General features: G+C 40.3%; 1 protein-coding gene across 8 annotated transcripts in view; it reads left to right on the top strand.

Annotated features, from left to right (window-relative positions):
• The window catches only part of LOC108103196 (voltage-dependent T-type calcium channel subunit alpha-1G), a 90,545-nt gene that overhangs the window by 57,690 nt on the left and 13,373 nt on the right, over positions 1-19,482 (top strand). For 5 of the 8 annotated variants that reach the window (XM_041818444.1, XM_041818445.1, XM_041818446.1 and 2 more), the window contains 10 exons: positions 2,434-2,555; positions 2,803-2,957; positions 4,222-4,314; positions 6,135-6,376; positions 8,070-8,652; positions 8,950-8,973; positions 9,871-10,245; positions 10,313-11,217; positions 11,303-11,512; positions 17,004-17,169. In XM_041818444.1, coding sequence (XP_041674378.1) covers positions 2,434-2,555; positions 2,803-2,957; positions 4,222-4,314; positions 6,135-6,376; positions 8,070-8,652; positions 8,950-8,973; positions 9,871-10,245; positions 10,313-11,217; positions 11,303-11,512; positions 17,004-17,169 — 2,875 coding nt within the window. Of the gene's footprint in view, positions 1-2,433; positions 2,556-2,802; positions 2,958-4,221; positions 4,315-6,134; positions 6,377-8,069; positions 8,653-8,949; positions 8,974-9,870; positions 10,246-10,312; positions 11,218-11,302; positions 11,513-14,747; positions 14,863-17,003; positions 17,170-19,482 lie in introns of all 8 variants that reach the window. The other 3 variants (XM_041818447.1, XM_041818448.1, XM_041818449.1) reach the window with 3 other exon arrangements.

Genomic DNA, 19,482 nt, shown 5'->3' with positions numbered 1-19,482 from the left:
CGTTTTGTTTTTGTTGCATTTACCAAATTTTGGGTTTTGTTTTGAAATTTCATGCTTTTGTTTTCATCGGTGTTTGAGGTTCTACACACAAATATATATAAAATGTTTTGGGGAAAGCCCCTTCGAAAAAGAGAGGAAAACAAGAAAAGCAACAACACAAGCAACCGAAATAACAAGCATACCAATTAGCAGCAACATATATACATACAAGCCAGAAACATGTACCGTTTCTCCTTTCATTCACCGAAAATCTCTAGCTAAAGGGATATACGATTTTGCTGAATTTCAATTTGTGAGAAAATGTCTACTTGCCGGATGGATAGTTTAAGTTAAATGCCACTCTAAGTGGTATCTGTTTACCTGATGCAGGAATAATGGGTTAATGAAATATCAAATATAAAAACTTAATGAAAAGCTGCATCATTGAATGTTACTATTCCGATTTAGAAACCTTAATGATGGGTATCTGATAGTCGAGATAAGGTACTATTTCTATTTATTTTTAATATTTGTTTGTTTGCTCACCAAGTTAAACAACATTTTGGGGTCCACAAACACACACTCGAAAAATACAGTGTACGGTGAAGCACAAGTGCAGTACAATATTTATTAGAGTAGAGCGGACACACGCGTGCACACACATATAAACAGCAGCACACAAGGAACGCACACAGGCACACTTTCCCAGCACTCAAAACACACACACACTCACACACACACACACGCCTATGTATGTGTATCTCTTGTAAGCTGAACTCTTTTTACAGGAAAAATCATCAGTTTCTATTGCAAAGGTATTTAAAGCTGCCCCTGCTACATACGCCCCTCTCGCTATCGCTCTCTCCTATTCACACACACACACACACACATGCAAATCAAGTACAACAATTACAGACACACACACACACACACACACATATATACATGAACAACTCCATAAAGTTTTGCATACGTTGGAGCGTGCGAATTGTTGCGAACTGTGCAAAGAAATGGGAGAAAATAATATATATAAAAAAAAAAAAAATCAAATAAAAAGAAAACAGAAAACAGAAAAAGCGAGCGAGGAATATTTCAAAATTCACTTGCGATGCCGCTTGCCCCTCGTCCTCGAATGCCATTGCCGTGCTTGCACGTGCATATTAAACACATTTTATTGTCACACGCACACGACAACACTCTGGTGGAACACACACACACACACACACACAGATACACCGACACTCACACTCGCTCACACTTTACGGTTGACACTTGGTTGAGGCAGACATTTTTTTTGAAGTCGCGAGTTTCCGGCGCGTCGGCCATTTTGTGGCAACATTGCGCGTTTAATTTAAATTGCTTTGGCGTTTTCATTTCCTTTTTTTACGAGTGTGTAGTCCTCTTCCTTTTAGCTACCTCCCACTCTTAATCCTCCTTGTCTTTTTTGTGTTCCTCCTCCTGCTTTGTGCTTTTGTGCTTCTTGCTTTTTAGTTGGCGTTTTGTGGCTCGCTTATGTCTCACTCTCTCTCGCTCTCTCTCTCTCTGTCTTACACTTCCGGTACAGTTGTGTCCTTCTGTACTTAGGCTCAGTGTGACCAGCATTTACTAAGATTCACTCTTTCTCGCTATCTTGCTTACTGGCTATCTGTGTGTGGATTGGGGTCCTCTGTGTGTGAAGGGGACTCTGCCACTACTCGCTTCTTGCCTTTCTAACTCGCTCTTGCTACTCGCTCTTGCTACTCGCTCTAGCTAATCGCTCTTGCTAATCGCTCTTGCTAATCGCTCTTGCTATACGTTGTCACTACTCGTTGTCACTACTCGCTGTCGCAATCGCTATCGCTGTCGCAATCGCTATCGCTATCGCAAACGCAATCGCAATCGCTGTCTTTCTCGCTCACCCGCTCACTCTATATCTGTATCTCTCTCTTGCATTGTTCAACCGTGTCTCACTCTGTTCAGTTCTGTTTAGCTCTCTTCATTTGCCTCACGTATATTCGAATTGGCATTGTCTATCTCACTCTAATTAGTTGAATGTCCTCGCGGATCAACCGCAAGACTCAGCACCAATCAAAATTGATTTATCGATATCATTTACTTGCTTTATTTCAACATATGTATCTCTCTCTACGTAAATCTCGATGTAAATGTTTACGATACGCATTGAACATACAGATTACTTACATGGAACTACGATTACGGATTACGATTATTAATTGTTCTCTCTCTTTATCTTTATCTTTCTCTCACTCTCACTCCTTCCGTCTTTTTATTTCTCAACTATATGTCTCAATCTCTCTCTCTAAATATATATATATACAAAAAAAAAATCTCTCTGTCTGGTGTGAACTTCTCTTTCGTACACTTTGTTTCTATGTGTGCTGGATGTTCTTCCGATCTAAACTGAAAATCGCATCCCATGACTCTCCTAATTCTCTGTACACATCGCACCCTTAGCCTGTCGCAGTACTACGAATTCTCCAAGGATCAGGACTACATCTGCTCAACGCCCAACGATTCAGGGATGCACCTATGCGGAAACTTTCCACCCTATCGCATTGGCTCGCTGGTCTGCAATGGTAAGTTTTCCCCCATTTCTATCATCTCATTTTTCCCAGACAACGACAATTACATTAACTTTAAAGCTAAATGAAGTGCAAATTGCGCTGTAATCAAATTTGATGGCATTTTTAATTGCCCTCTCGCTGTCGCTTAATGACAGCCAGAGCCACCGAAAGCAATCACAATTACAAACAATACACTTTTCGCCCCATCTACCCATCTACGCATCTTTTCATCCCGCTACCCGCAATCCTCAATCCGCAGAGGAGGCCAAGCTGTTCGACTTCAATGAGCCAACGAACACGTCCTGCGTGAATTGGAACCAGTACTATACCACCTGCAAGCAGAGCGGCAAGAATCCCTTTCAGGGCACGATATCGTTCGACAACATCGGTATGGCCTGGGTGGCCATTTTCCTGGTGAGTAGCTTTTGTACATTGTAAACTTAATTTTAAGTTTTTTAAGTAAGAAAAAATCAGAGTATGAAGTGGGAAAGATCTTGATGGCAAAGAACAAAACAAAATTAAAAGCTTATATATAGTCTGTATATTTTTTTTTTTTAGTGTAGCCAATTAAAGTTTAAAGTTTGTCTAACAAATAGCAACAGGCGAGAAGCAGCGATAGAAACAACAAAATGTTGTATGCTAATTTGGTGTCAACTTCTGCCGCAAGTAAAACTCCCAGCTCAATTTTCCGCTTTCCCTAAACTAACAAAACAAACCAGCCAGCCATTTGCATCCCCTTAACGAACAGGAAGGGGAGGCGGGAATGATGGCCAAAGTGATGCTAGTGATAGGGATACTGGTGCCGATGCGGACAATGATGCCGAAACTGATGCCAAAACTGATGGCTGGGTTCCCTTAGCTGCTCACTCCACTTGAAGTGCAATCGTCGTCCTCCGGGGCAGGCCTTAATTGATATGCCAATTACACGGCGCGCACCGCAAGCGAATCTATTGATATGCAGGTCAAATGATGTAATTAAGCCCAAATCAAGTGCACATTAAGCGATGAAACCAATGGCAGGCTATTCGCTGTGGTTTTAGCTGGAGAAGGGTGCGTTCTATATTTAATGCCCTTAGGGAGTGAAATTTCGCTTTAAATACTGTTGGTTTTGTTGGTAATTTCCATGGTTTATGTATCACAACATAAGCTGGTTAATTTTCAAGGGAAAACTAGTTCAATCGATAGTTTATTTATACCCCAGTTATGGTTTCTTTTTAGCTCAGCATTGGTAAGTCTAATAAAAATCTCTTCGTTAAATCCAAAGACCTTCAAAGTCAAGGACAACATGTACTTCATAGGATTATATAGTTTAAAGTTAAGCTTAGAATTAGCATTAAATATAACTCAAATAATGCTAAAAGTTACAAAATTTTGATCGGCTTAAGATCAGGTAGAAAGCGCTGAATTTTTCTCGTTTCATCGCTTTAATCCGCACATTAAGCATACGTGACGTGGTCCGTGGCCAAAAGGCTATCCTAATTGCTCTGCCCACAATCCTTCCCTTGCCCTCCTCTCTCTTCTTTGGCCAACAATGGCGGGGCGTGAACAATAAAACACCAGCCATCTGCCTCAACGTTATACCTACCTCGTCTCTATTTTTTTTTTTCATATCCTCGTTCATTTATATTTCTGCAGAGAGCGCACGCTAATTACGGTGAAATATTTGTTGGATTTGCAGGTCATCTCGCTGGAGGGCTGGACGGACATAATGTATTACGTGCAGGATGCGCACAGCTTTTGGGATTGGATATACTTTGTGCTGCTGATTGTGGTGAGTGTTTTTTTTTTTTTTTGTCGGGGTTCAGGGATTTCAGTGGGTTAGCGGGTCAGGGGTCAGATGCCATGGTGTCTGGCGGCCTTTCGCTTTGATCACGAATTGAATATTTAATTTGGAGACGGCTTAAAGGGACTCCAAACTAATTGAGCTGAAGTTGCTCATGGCATGGTTAAGGTGGTGAGGGGGGGGGACGAACTGGCATTTTTGGGGCTTAGGCTACAGGCGATTTTTAGCCCAAAAGTATGCTAAAGCAATTTGGCAATGCAAATAAGTAAATTACTTTTAAACTATGACCACACACACGCGCAGCAGGTTCCTGTGTTCAGGTGGCCGACCAAACAAAGCGGCTAAAGTTTGTCTAGGGAAAATGCCATGAATTTCATGAAGCTTGGGCAACATGTTGCAACGCAGACAGCAGACACTCTGAGCCATGCCCACCCATTGCCATACTTACCTTACCCTCTTTATCCTTCTACATTTTCCATTTCCATTTGCCACTTTCACATTTCCCACTTTCACATTTTTGCCACCCAACCAGCGACTGTCCACTTTCGCCAGTGCCATCTTCGAGTGGACTCCAGTCTGTTGTGCTGTCATTTGCATGGCAGGATTTGTGCTCAGGTGTCCTTGGACTAATTAAAAGCCTTTATGGCTCACAGACACTCGCACAAGTGGACGCTAGCACAGCGGCAGCGACAGAGACAGACACAGATACAGTTTCAGACACACACACACACACATGAGGGGGAAATTTCATTATTTATGTTTGAAGTTTGCTCAACCTTTTTCTCTGTTTCTGTTTCTGTTCCTATCCCTCTTCCACTCTCTATCCCTATCTCTGTCTTTGTCGCTGTTCATTTCGTGTGCAAAATGATTTTGCTCTCGTTGGCAACAACTTTTGGTATGCAAATAGTTTTTAGTTCCCTCGCAAACTCACTCCAGCTCAGAGCTCCCTCGATTTGCTATTGGGGCGAGCGTTCGCCATGGAAGGAAATTGCTTATTTATGTTTTATGCATTTTCTGGCAAGCTCACGAGTTCCAAATTAGAAGCGCCTTCTTTGTTTTTGAAATATGTTTTCAATTTAAAGTTTGCCAACATTTCGATTTCCAGTTTTAGTTTTCGAAGCGGAAGATTTACTACTTTTGAGTTGTGGAAATTGGGACTTCTTCGAGAAGATCATAGGTTAGATATTGTTTTAAGAAACAAACTTGTACAGGTATTGCCACTTTTACTAATCGTCAAAACTACATTTTCTTTCTGTTACTAACTTAAAGCGGTGGTTTAAACTTTGTCTGCTCTGTTTAGGGCAAGTTTTTCAATAATTCGTAAACGAATTAAGCCAGGCAATCGGCAGAATCGAAAGTTTTTTGCGATTTCAAGTTTTGAGATCAGCATCTTGGCCGCCTTGTAATCCCCCCGATGACCACCAGGTGGCTGCAGGTCTACCGATCCCCCAGCTAATTGAATTTAAGTGGCTGGCTGAAAAGGTCCTCCCAAAGGAGCCATCAGGACCTGTTTGCTGTGCCTGTGTATGTGTGTGTCTGAAGGAGTATAAACAAAGGCATGGGAAAACTTTCAGTTTGCATTTGTCGCTGGCAGCAATGAAAACGAAAACTTTTAAACGGAAATGCGAAAAGTTTTTCCAGCAACTACAAAGCGCCACCTGCTGGTGCGAACACACACCTTCTTCTTTTATTTTCTAAATGATTTTCTCTTGCAATTTAGGATAACATTTTATTGCATGTTGCAAGGGGCTATCCCCGTGTGATTTTATTATGAATCATTACTAATTCATGGCTTTTTATAATTATAGATTGGTTCGTTTTTCATGATCAACCTGTGCCTGGTCGTCATCGCCACGCAATTCTCGGAGACAAAGAAGCGTGAAATGGAGCGTATGCGCCAGGAGAGGGCAAGGTACACCTCTACCTCCACCTTGGCCAGCAGCACAAACAACTCAGAGCCGGCCACCTGCTATGCGGAGATCGTCAAATATATTGCCCATCTGTGGCGGCGCTTCAAGAGACGAATGTTAAAGAAGTACAGATTATATAAGTATGCTGCTTGTACCTTTTGATTTCATTCAATTATGTCTTCCGTTTGTTATTTTAGTTTCCGGTTTCCGTTCCCCTTCCCAAGTCTCTCTATCTCTACTTCTCTCTATCTCTCTCTCTCTATCTCAGTCTGCCTCCCCCTCTGTTTGAATTAATCGTCCGCCCCCCCTTGACCGCGTAGCAAAACAGAAAAGCTATAGAAAGCCATAGGCTTTAGTCACTTGAAACTTGACTGATTACTAACCCATTAAAGCGAGTAATTAGCGCACAAATCCCTATGACAGGGGAACTCGAGCAGCGAAGAACAAGGACTTTGGCCCCTGAAATCACCTGTGATTTCTTGAAGAAAATTCCAAAAATTATTAAATTCTTCTTTGTATTGCCTTAAAAAGGCTGCCTCTTTCTGGCAAAGAGAGCTTTCAGTTTTGTCTAATTTTGTATTTAATATTATTACTTTGTCTAAGAAGCTTTATTAGTATATTCATTTTTAAGTTAAAAGTTATTTTCAGTTTACTTAAATTAAAATGAAACTTAGGAGATTTTTATTTGCTTTTAAGTTGCTTTTTTCAGGCTTATATTTTGGCATCTTTTTAAGTGTTTTGCAACTTGCTTATAGCACAATTAGTATTTAGTTTATAGCAAGCGAGCTTAGTGGCCAAAAGGCATGAATGTGTAAGGTTCCAAGCTAGACCAGTTATGACGTCTTAATGTGCATCCTCACTAAGTATTCGAAACAGCCACACACCCACATATAGAGTTGATGAGTTTTTACGGAACTAGGAAACATTTTACGGAAAGCCATCTCGGGTATTCTTGTACGAAAAATATATACTTTGTAGTATGAAAATGTAAACTCAAAGGCATTATTATTCAATCAAGAAATCTTCATATATGTTAAAATCGAACAGATTGATATATTTTCCATCCCAAAGAGGATTTCTATTTACTTTTGAAGTAAAAGGTGTCATTCCCACACATTTCCTTGACAGAACCACTTAGATTAGAGACCTTCTTCAGAAGCAATATAGACTAGCTAATCAAAACCAACCACCTTTTGGTTAACACATCTCCGTAACCTCAATCCTTCCTTTCCAATGTGCCTCACACTATATTTGCTGTTGCCACACTATATGATGATGCCACATTTCGAACAGAGTGTACAGAATACCGAGTTAAGCGAATGGCACTGAATCCGCAGATGGGACTCGTGTTAATTTGGATCATTTGCATTTTTGTACTGTCGTTGTCCTTAGTTCATTTGATTGAATTATGTAATTGCGATTGTTGTCTGTCTAATGGCTAAGCACACAGACACACACCACGCACAAACAAATACATACAAACGACATGGCACTGACACTAATGAGAGCGCACCTACAAATGAAAACCCCCACCTGAATCAACCAACCAGCCAACCTACCCCAACCCCTTTGACCAATGCACGTGCAATGAAACCACCCACATTTCCGGGCCACCTGACCCCCAATCGACCCACCACCCCCCCCAAAAACAGAGAACACGATGTTTTGTGTACAGACATGAGTGTGTGAACCCCGCGAACTGTCATTTGAACTTGTCGCTAATCGAATTGTTATTCCATCCACTCTGTCCATCTGCCCATCTGCCACCTAACCAACCACTACTGAACCATCGAACGACCCGCAACGAAACCAATGTGGTGGTGCTTGCTACAGGTACCAGCGACAGCAGCGCAAGGAGGGCCTACTGCCCAATGCCGACAATTTGACCTTCTCGCCGTCGCGGATCAAGTGCCATCATCCCAAGTGCCCCAAGTACAGTAATCGCAAGCCGTCCAGCATTCAGGATCAGATGATTACCGTCATGGTGCCCCTTAACTCGGCCAGCAACAATAATAATAATAACAACAACAACAGCACGAGTAGCAACCACAATGGCAGTGGCAATCACAGTGGTGGCAATAACAACAACAATGCGGCCAGCTGCACCACAGTGGCTCTGGTCAATGGGATAAATGGTAGTGCCGCAAGTGTAACCATGTCCTCGGCTCACCATCAGCAACATCAAATGTTGCAACACCAACAGCAGCAGCAACAGCAACAGCAACAGCAGCAGCAGCAACAGCATTCCTCCTCCGACAATACAGAACAATCGCTGGCCGCTGACGGATTACCCAGAAGTTCCTCACTGAAAAAGTCCGCTGCCCATCATCAACTGAAGCCCGAGGGCAGTGCCGGTGAACAGAAGACAATCCTGCTCAAGTTTCCCCAGCAGATGATTGATTCCGAGCAGCTAATTGTGAGTACAACAAGACCCCTGGCAACGATCAGTCCAATGTCCACAAGCTAATATAGAGAACACCCAAATCCAAAATCGATTCGAACCAAAAACAGTAAAGATGAACAGCCAAAGAAACAGAATATATATATGTATAAACATATATCTATATATATATATTTCCAAATTCCCAACCAAAAAGAAAAAAAAAATAGCCAGAAAACAAAAACAGACAGCAGCCACTATAAAATTAAATTAATAATTATAATAATAATAATAATCTCTCATATTTGTTACAAACCTTGCTAATTCGCATAGCTGCAGTTGGGAAATTTAGGCAAGGTACTGAAAAAAATAAATAAATAAAATAATATGTATAAAATGCCAGCAGAACATACTTTACAAAATGTGTAGGTAGAGAGAGAGAGCAGCGCTTTTTCGGTGGCACCGAAAACTGAATGTCCTACCAAAAAGAAAAAAAATAGTACTAGAAAACTACCTAGCTATGACCTCTGGCAAGGGCATTTAGCCTGCGATCTAGGATACATAAAAGCAATAAAGTTAAAAACTAGAAAAAAAAAGACACTTACAAATTGTAGATATAAACGATATGTTTGCATATTAAGTGCAGTTGGAATAGTTTTTCCCCTTTGTGTTTGCGCTTATAAGTATATAGCGAATTGATTGTCCCATTGATAAATCAGTAGCCCATTGTCCTTGCCCATTGTCCCGCCGAAATACCCATTAATTATTTATATCATTTCGTTTTGTTTGCGTATGTAAATGCCATTTGAAAGCAGAGACAATAACCCAACCGACCCGACCCGAACCGACCCGTTGTCCATATGTCCCCCATTAAAGCCAAAATAAATGTTAGGCGGTGTCGTAAAAAGTGGATGAAGATTAAACTGTGTAATAGAAGTTATTGGAATTCTACTAACATTAAGTGTGGTCATGATAAACTATGTAAATAAAACCCATTATTTATTGAGAGCTTTTTAAATTGATTCCCGCAAAACCACTTTGGTAAATACCAGATTGTAGGTCCTATAAGTTCAGGAGCTTTGCATCATAACCCTTGTAAAATAATTCCTTATATAGTTTCATTTCTGAAACTTTTGCTAGTAGTAGTTTGAGAGTTATCTTCCATTTCATTCCCTCTGAATACCTGATAATTCAGTTTAAGTTATATTAACTAATCACTAATACCATTCACATTGCAACACCGCACACTCGCAGAGTCATCCGTGCACCTCGGGCTTCCTAAGTCCGCCCACCTCGGCCAGCCGAAGACCATCGGTGATGTTCAATGAGTACGTGTTGCTGCATACGCCCCCAGCCCTCAATGCAGATCCAGCGGCAACAGGAACTACCTCTACGGTGGCCACAACTGTAGCAACCGTTGCAGGAACGGCAGCGGCGGCCGCAGCAGCAGCTGCTGCAGCAGCGGCGGCAAATTCCGGTGGTAATTCCGGACTCCACAACCATCAGAATGGTGCCAATGGTGGTGCCAGCGGAGTGGGTGGAGCAGGAGGCGCCGGTGGAACCACTGAGAAAAGCAACATCTTCTCCACGGAAAAGATGACCCAAGCTGGCGATGGCAGCATCTGGCAGGTGAGTAAAGTTGTCTCATTTAAAGCAAAATCTATTGCGGCTTTTTAATAATATTTCACTTTTACAGGTTAATCTACCTCAGACCATCGGCACCATTGCCAATCCCTATGCCGATTGCTCTGAACTGGGTATACACGATGCGATGACTTGTCAAGAGCTCTTAGCATTCTCTGTGGCCTTTTCAGCGGCCTTGCCGACGGGTCAGAGTACGCTAGAGTCCTTCTACACATCGCTAGCCCGCTGCGATCCACATACCGCCGAGGCGTTGCGAGCTCACCACAAGCCGCGTTCCCTGCCCACTGGCCAAAACCAAACACCACCGGGAGGTGAGGGAGCTACAGTGATGGTTGCCTCAACGGCCGGTGATCCCGGCCAGACACTTGAACCCTCGACAGTGTCAGCTGTTGTGGGACCCATAGACAACCAGGCGGCGAATCATCGTCGCAAAGAGCACCACCAGCAGTCGCACCACCATCACAACAACAACAATACCACCAGCCACAGTCGGAATTATCGCTCACGGCAAGGACAGGGTAATTCTCGAGTACGAGAATCCCGTCCACCTACTGGCAACTATATGGAGGACTATGCCTGCTGCTATGATCTCTACCAGAACGCCCTGTCACCACTGGACGAGCGACCCAGACAGAGATCACCAACGACTCGGTGTCTGATCGCCGTCTATCGTTGCATGTCGCGTGTCTGCAGCTGGGTACGTCGCTATATTAAGCGACTGGTGGAGCACAAGTACTTCCAGCAGGGCATTCTGTTGGCCATCCTGATAAACACCCTGTCCATGGGCATCGAATACCACAACCAACCGCCGGAGCTGACCGCTATTGTTGAGACTAGCAACGTCGTCTTCTCCGGCATCTTTGCCGTTGAGATGCTGCTGAAGGTTGTTGCTGAGGGTCCATTCCGGTATATTGCCAATGGATTCAATGTATTCGATGGCATCATCGTCATTCTCAGGTAAGTGAGGGTCACCTGAATCCAGAGGACCTCCTTTGTCCTTAATGAACCTGAATAATCACTTTTTGCCCCTCCTCGAAACTAGTGCCATTGAAATCTGTCAGACGTTCATGGGCAATGGGACTGGAGGCGGTGGATCCGGTTTGTCCGTGCTGCGGACCTTCCGGTTACTCCGAATCCTCAAGCTGGTCCGCTTCATGCCCAACCTGCGACGCCAGCTATTCGTGATGCTGCGCACAATGGACAACGTGGCCGTGTTCTTCTCTCTGCTCGTCTTGTTTATCTTCATCTTCAGGTGAGTTCGATTACCGATTGTCCACCACAACTCACAAACACACACACACACACACACACAACACAACACACCAACAAATACACAGACAGACTCACATGCACAAGAAAAAAGAAAGAAACAAACATCGACACGAACACAAACACACAACCACACACACACACACACACACACAAGAAGAATGCGGAAATAACAAAAGTAATGATGAAAAAGAAAGAAAATTCAGTATAATCTACAATCTATCGATAGCCAAGCAGTTATCGATCGCGACCCCCACAAACAAACAATGAAAACAATGTAAATGAAAAAAAAAAGAGTGATTAACACAAAAGAACCCGAGCCACAGAAAACCAGAAACAGTTCAGTTTCGTTAGCCCATAGCAATCGTCTTATAACTAACAGTTCCTAGTTCCGCCTCACTAGCTGCTTTCCACATAGATGAAAGCCCTCCTTAACTTACCACCCATCCAGTCAACTGACCATAACCCTAACCCTGCTCAGCCATTATCAATCCATCATTATAGAAAATCCATCATTTGCAGGAAAAGAAATAAAAGGTCAATAGTCTTCATATTTTAAGATAATAATAGTAAAAAAAACATACTCAAAAAGCACTTAACTAAGATTTCTAAGAAATATTCCAAGACAAACTTTCAAGATTTAATCCAAGTAACTTCTGAAAATTTATTGATTACCCAAATCTGCAGTACCTTTGATCATTTGATAGACGTTCATTTTCCTACATCTCTCACCAGTTCTTCCCCTAGTTCGCAGGATCTCCCTAAGGACTCTATCCTTGCCCACACCATAATCATACAAAGACTTACACGTATCTCTTGAACCCACCCCCCTGCCTCCCCCAAACCTCATTTATGTGCTTCTTCGACACGATCGTTTCAACTGCGTACCATTTGAGTATTGCCTATATGAGTAAAGATTTGCCTTAATGTCTCTTCAAGTGATTTCTTAACGATTTCTCCCTCTCTCTCTCTCTCTATCTCACTCACATTTATTCTTAAGTTCTATCTCTTGGTATCTTTCTCACTTACTGTCTCTGAGTAACATTTGAAAATTATGGAAGAATCGTAGTTAGATGACGTTACAAAGTTGTGTAACTTTTAAAGCAATCGATCTCTCGTATTCGTACCAGCAAGAACTGTACCCGTATCACTTGATATATCTATTATATATATCTATCTTGCTATATCTTTCCCGATCCTCTTTAACTAACCATTTCTTTATGTCTCTCTATCCAATACCCCCCAAAGTCAAAGTTAGTTGTCGTACACTTTGAGTCCTCGCTCGTTCACTTTGCATTACGCTAACACACACACACACACTCCTTCTCACTGACACTAACAAAACTTCTTACTTTCTCTTTCTCTCTCTAATCTCTGAAGTTCTCTGTTTCTCTTACTTTCTCGCTCGGTTCAATCTCGATTTGAGTTCCATTTCAAGCACCGACCCAGTCGCTGCCTTTCTTGGTCAATTTTTGGATTTGAATTTGGAAAATGTTCTTTTTTCTACTCTGAAACCTTTATTTTTCCAACACAACACAACACTCACTCTCTTTCTCTATCGCTGTCACTTTCTCTCTCTCTCTCTAAGGCTATCTCTTTCCTTATTACACCCCATCATTTGAAGCTCATTTGGTTTAACACACACACATGCACACACACATTACAAGAACAACAACAGCAATTACAGCCACAGAAACAATTAGTTAGCTTAGTTAGTTAGCCAAAAATGCTTTATTCCATTTCAAATTAACTAAGTGTGTATCCTAGCTTCTTTTAGCGTTAACCAACACTGCAACACATAGCCACACACACACACAGACACATATATATATATATATAAATATATATTTACACTCCCACACACCAAAAGCTCAGCTTGGATTGATGCATTTGCCAGAAGACTTAAAAATGCAGGCTTAAAGGCTTTGCTGTTTGGAGCTTTTTTACACGGACACACGGCACACGCACACTCACGCTCAAAAAGACACTCGACAAAAAAGTATTTGAAAAAACTAAACTTAAGAAAATACTTAAAAAAAAAAATGATCGTACGCTTACTTATTGTGTAGTTGCAGTCGCTGCAGTTTGATACATACCTATATATACCCGTACTTTCTCTCTATCTCTATATATACCTATATATGATTACTCGTAATTGATATACTCGTATAACTATGAATATCCAGTATTCACACACAGAACGATAAAAGAAACAATATTTAAACAAGAACACACACTATTTAGATAGACTAGTTGCTAAAGTAAACGTAATCGAGTTTGTGTAGTTAGAATAGCAAAAAAAAAATAAAAAATAAAAAACACAACAGCCACACGAAACATCCGACCAGACTCTATATAACCCCACATACTATATATATTCACAAGAGAACCAATGAACCAAACGAACTGTAAATGGAGCTGAACACGAAAAAGCCTGCGTCGCTACAGATAAACCAACTCGATAAATGCCCCAAATAAACTCGAAAGAGAAAAACTAAAATAAAGCCGAAAACTGAAAACTGAAAACAGACAATCAAGAAAACAGACCAAAAAGAGAATAATAAAGCCAAGCCCCGATTCTTCTTCATTAATATTGCAAGGCTTAAGCTTCTTAGTTTCTATGGGTGCTAACTGTACCTCTGTTTCGTTTCCATTCTGTACCGTGGTCCGATATCAGTCGTTTAGGCGGGCTATCTAAGCCATCTTTCTCACCATCTCTCTCTCTCTCTCTCTTTTAACGAGTGTTTTGATTTGTTAGTTTTCTTTTGCCGCTTCACTTAACTTACAAGAACACTTACTAGATCTGGCCTCCCTTGCTGTCCCCTTCTCTCTATATCTTGTCTCTATTTATCATTCACCCACACTCTGTCTTTTTCTTTCTTAACTATCTCTCTCTCTCTATATATATATTTTGTCTCTCTCTCTCTCTCTCTCTTTCTCTTTTTGTCACACTTCACACAATTAATAAAAATATATACTAAAAACAATCCAATAATAATCGAATAAAATGAAAACCGAAAATTAAAATAAAACTAAAAACTGTATGCTAAACACAACCCAAAAAAATACCCCAAAAAAACCAAAAACACAAAAATATATAAGAATATATATTTCAAAAAAATAAAATCGAAAACGTAAAAAACAATCAAACAACAACAAAATATATATTATATATATATATCATATTATATATCAACAAAACCAAACCATCACTTTAGTATACTCGGCATGAATCTGTTCGGATGTAAATTCTGCGAGAAAGTTAACGGAGAGATGATTTGCGATCGTAAGAATTTCGACAGCCTGCTCTGGGCGCTCGTCACAGTGTTCCAGGTAGACCCATTGCTATCAGCCTTATACCATACGTAAACCTATATGTATATATCTATACTACTACTACTACTACTACTACTACTACTACTCCTAATGTTACGCCATAATCTCTGCTACTGATATGATTACGATAACCTAACTGTTCATGAAACCGAAAAAGAAAAAAAAAAAGAAGAAACCCAAAGAAAAAACCCAATAATCCAGTGAAATACGTTCTGATACGTTGAGCATTTAGCTTTCTTTCTTTTTCACTTTTCGATTTTTCGATTTCGATTACGGTTTTAGTTTGTTTCTCATTTTCGTTTCTGTTTCGATTCGATTGATGCTCGTTCGTTTAACGCTTCAATCGATAACTCTTTGTGACGTTCTATCGCTCTCTCACGCTCACGCTCTGTGTCTCTGTCTCTGTCTGTCTGTCTAACCATGTGTGTTTTTTTGGTAGTATGTGCGAGTGATTTGGACATCGATCATCCGATCAATCACTCACACAAACAAAGCGTATGATTTATATGATTTCTTAAATTGCATTTCGATCGCCAGACATCAAGATCGACTAGCTAGCTAGCCATCTTGCTCGCTCGCACTAATTTGTGGTGTGCCCTTGATTGAGTGTGTGGTATTCAGTTGAAGTCTTGATTTCATCTTTAGTTACTTAGATTTCGATTTCGATTTCGATAACAATTACGATTCTTGATTTGGCATGCATGCGTTGAACGTTGCGATTACCATTACCGTTAGCTAACCGTTAGCGTTAGTGCTAGAATTATCGTTGCCGTTGGCGTTACCATTACCGTTACGAGTTCCATAGCAAGCAGCGCGCATCCGCATGTCGTTCGGAGTATTCGTATATAAACATGGGAATGCCCGCCCATAAGCCTAACTCTGTTAATAACGCTCCTTGTATGTATGCGTGTATGTATTTGTGTGATGTACATTGATGCACCAGGTAAGCATTTCCGTTCGAGTTTGTTGAGCTTCCAGCATGCGATATACTGTAAACATAACCGAGTAGCAGTGAGTTTTGCATCCAGCATCTCGAACACTTGGCATACTCGTATACCTCTCGAATAAACCACACACACACACACACACACATACACATTATTTGAACACCTCTCTCTGTCTGTCTCGCTCTCTTTCTCTCTATATATATATATAAAAATATCTCTGTCTCGCTCGTGCTCTTCTTTATGTACTACATATATATATATATATAAATATGCTTCGATTTTTGTCACACACTTTGCTCAATGTCCTACCTTTTATGTATATACCTATCTTTAGACCATATGCTATTCTAGACTCTAAGTTGTATAGAACTCCACCCGAACAAACCCTCTGAAAGGAGAACTCTCTCTGTCTCTGTCTCTCCCACTGTCTCGCACACAGACACAGCCACACATACACAAGCATAACCAACCGTTCTCCCACTGTAATCTGTAATCGAAAGTCCCTTTTTATACTCAGATCCTTCAGGCACACATACCTCATATACGAACATGCGAACACATAGAGATTCTCCTGTAATCAGTAGATTTTTTTTTTTTTTTGGTTAGTTCAAGTTGCCATTCCCAAGGACCTGAGACCAACCAACTGTAAAATAATATGAAAATCTCCTTCCGCCATAGTCGAACTTTATGCACAGCACACATTTCTTAGGAAGTATATTATGTAAATATGCAAGCATTAAGGTCAGATCGTGAACTATCCACCAACAACCACTGTGTATATAGACATAAAAACCAGATAGAAAAGAACAGAAGAATCTAGGCTGGCAGAGGAGCAGACTCTGCCTTTAGATGAGAGGACTCTTCTTTTTGCCTCTTTCCGTTCTCTAAAGAATCACAAGTTACCCCCCCGAAAAAACACCCAATATATATATATATACTTATGTACAGGGACCACTAGATGAACCTACTACTTGTTTATATCCTTAAATATAAGAATCGCAACTATATAATATATAAAATATATATACACATATATATATATATATACGAACCCAGCTCTCTCTCTATATATATCTATGAACCAGTTTATATAGCCATATTAATGAACTATGATAACAGACACACATCTATGACTCTATAAATAAATACATATGTATACGGTATATATAAAACATATATATAAACCTGCAGCATACTCGGCATGTATCTGTTTGGCGGTAAGTTTTGTAAATTTTTGGACGAATCCGGACTCGAACGCGAGTGCACGTGTCCCGAAATAATCAGCCGGCATCCGCAATGCGAGTGCGATCGCAAACACTTCAACAACATTTTGTGGGCCACAGTCACAGTATTCCAAGTAAGAACAATAATACAGCAATAAACTTCCTACCTATCCACCTATCCACCTCTTCCCAAAAACTCCCCAAATTTCCTTTTCCTTTATCCAAAGCTGTACCACCCAACCAAACCACCCTCCACCCCCCCTGAAATCCACTTTGAACAACAGCTACAACAATACCTATCAATACCAGTCTGAAATTCTTGTGATTATGAAAAAGTATTTAATGAATTCTTACGTATAGCCACAAAAATTCCCCCAGTTCCTAGTTTCTGCTCTCTTTGACCTTTTGATTTTGATTTAATTTATTCTAGTCTTATATAAGTACTCAACAGTTGGTTGTATCCTTGAGTTCTCTCTCTCTCTTTATCAGCTTTGTTTTCGACTTTGATTTCGATTTCGTTTCGATTCTGATGCCAGCTAAAGTAGTCGTAGAGTTCTCCACATAACCAAACACCCACATAAGCTTTTACGCATACACAACACACGACCATTGGGTAGTCTCAAAAAAGAAAGTTATATAACGAAGTCCCTGTAAATATTCTGATTAGATGGACAAACACATATCTAAAAGTACAGCTGGGCTTGCAGTTTCTGTAAAGATGTCAAAGATTCAAAAACTAAATAATATTTACCCAAAGAAATGTTCAGATATAAAACTCAACTCAGAAGAAATCGAAAATAAATCGAAACTTATTGGTAAACTTATCGACAGAATTGACATCCCTTACTGCCTAACTGTACAAAGGCAACCGAAGGTTCTTGGAAAGAACATCCATTCGGTTCTCTCACCACAATCTTTTTCTATCTCTTTCTCTCTTCTGTCTCTTTCTTTTTTCCCCTCTTTTGATCATACACACATACGATGTAAACCAAGCAAAAACCGTTAACGCTGATGCTCCGAGTTTTTTTGCATGACTTTTTTTGGGATCCTCACCTTAATTTGGCCTCGGCTTTAGCTTTCGGCTTTATAATTGTATGCCAGACCCAAATCAATTTGCCAACCTGACTTGCCACGAATCCCAATCAGAACCTAATGACTCATCCACAGCCACAGCCACATTCATGCAAACTGTGTACATATTTGATTTAAGTCTTTTGTTTGTTCGTTGGGTTTGTTGTTTGTTTGTTCGTTGGCTTGTTCAAACGGAAACGAAAGTTTTTATTTCTCGATTTGCTGCTGCTGCTTTCCCCTCGATCTTTGCCTTTTCTACTAAACTATATATCTCCTTCGTTCACCTAGTCGATCCGTTTTCAAATTTGTTGCTAAGCCAGCTGTATAAAAAGCGTTGTTAATATCTATATATAATATTTTAAAAGTTGCTTATGCGCAAAACAAAAACCAAAAAAAAAAATGTACAGCCACAAAAGTTTAGAAACATCAACAAAACCAAAATCAAATTAATTCGCCTCTTATGTTAACCGCATTCGTATTGTATAGCAAAAAATAACAAAAAACAACAAAAATTACTTAAATTAAATAGAAAAACCCATTGGCACTTTGTGTAAAAAGCAAAAACAAAACCAGAATGGAGGAAATGCTCCATGAAAAATTTAAACTTTTTTACAAATTCTCCTATATGCAAGAGTTTTTGTGCGCTTTTTGCTCTTTGATTTAGTTCGAGAGCCTTTGCTGCTGCTTCTCTTAACTTATTTACTTTTGGCTTTGCTTATAGCGTGCTTATATATCTTTTCGTTTAAATATGATTTTCATTTTGTTGTCGCTTTGTGTTCGTTTAGTATGCCACACCACGAATTATTGTTTTTGTTTCTCAAAAAGAAATCAGTTTGAGCAGCTTCTTAACGGGCTGTCCACAGATAGTTTGAGTCAAGCCGTCACCACTGCTTGGACTCCCCTAAAAAGACCCCATCTATACCTTCCTTCTGACTAACTCACTTTCAAAGCTTTGTCTATATCCGAGAGTTCCTGGCTACCCGAAAAAGTATGCTATGTTTTACAAGGAATTACAGTCTGGGAACACTCTGGATAAATGTTTAGCCATATTTTAAGTTCTTTTGACTATTTCCTTGGCCTTTGCCCCTTGATTGCACTTATGTTTTATTTTCCTTAACCTTAAGGAATTTTTTCCTGGGGCCTTTATCTCTTTCAAGATCAAGTTTCCCATTAACCGATGATATTTTTAAGTTTTACGCTTATTTTATGTATGCGCCTGAGTTACTAAAAAAAACCAAAATGAACAAACTGCTAGTGTTTGATGCTCTCCTGATATAGGATCATATAAGTATGCCGATCTGAACCGATTTGTACTTATATGTGCCTATATATATATATATATTTATATGCAAAAAATAAAAAAAAAAAAGATAACA

The sequence above is a fragment of the Drosophila eugracilis genome, unplaced genomic scaffold (assembly GCF_018153835.1).
Source record: "Drosophila eugracilis isolate 14026-0451.02 unplaced genomic scaffold, ASM1815383v1 contig_2167, whole genome shotgun sequence".
Classification (NCBI taxonomy): domain Eukaryota; kingdom Metazoa; phylum Arthropoda; class Insecta; order Diptera; family Drosophilidae; genus Drosophila; species Drosophila eugracilis.
The sequence above is the reverse complement of the archived record's forward strand: the minus strand, read 5'-3'. Positions and strand labels throughout refer to the sequence as shown.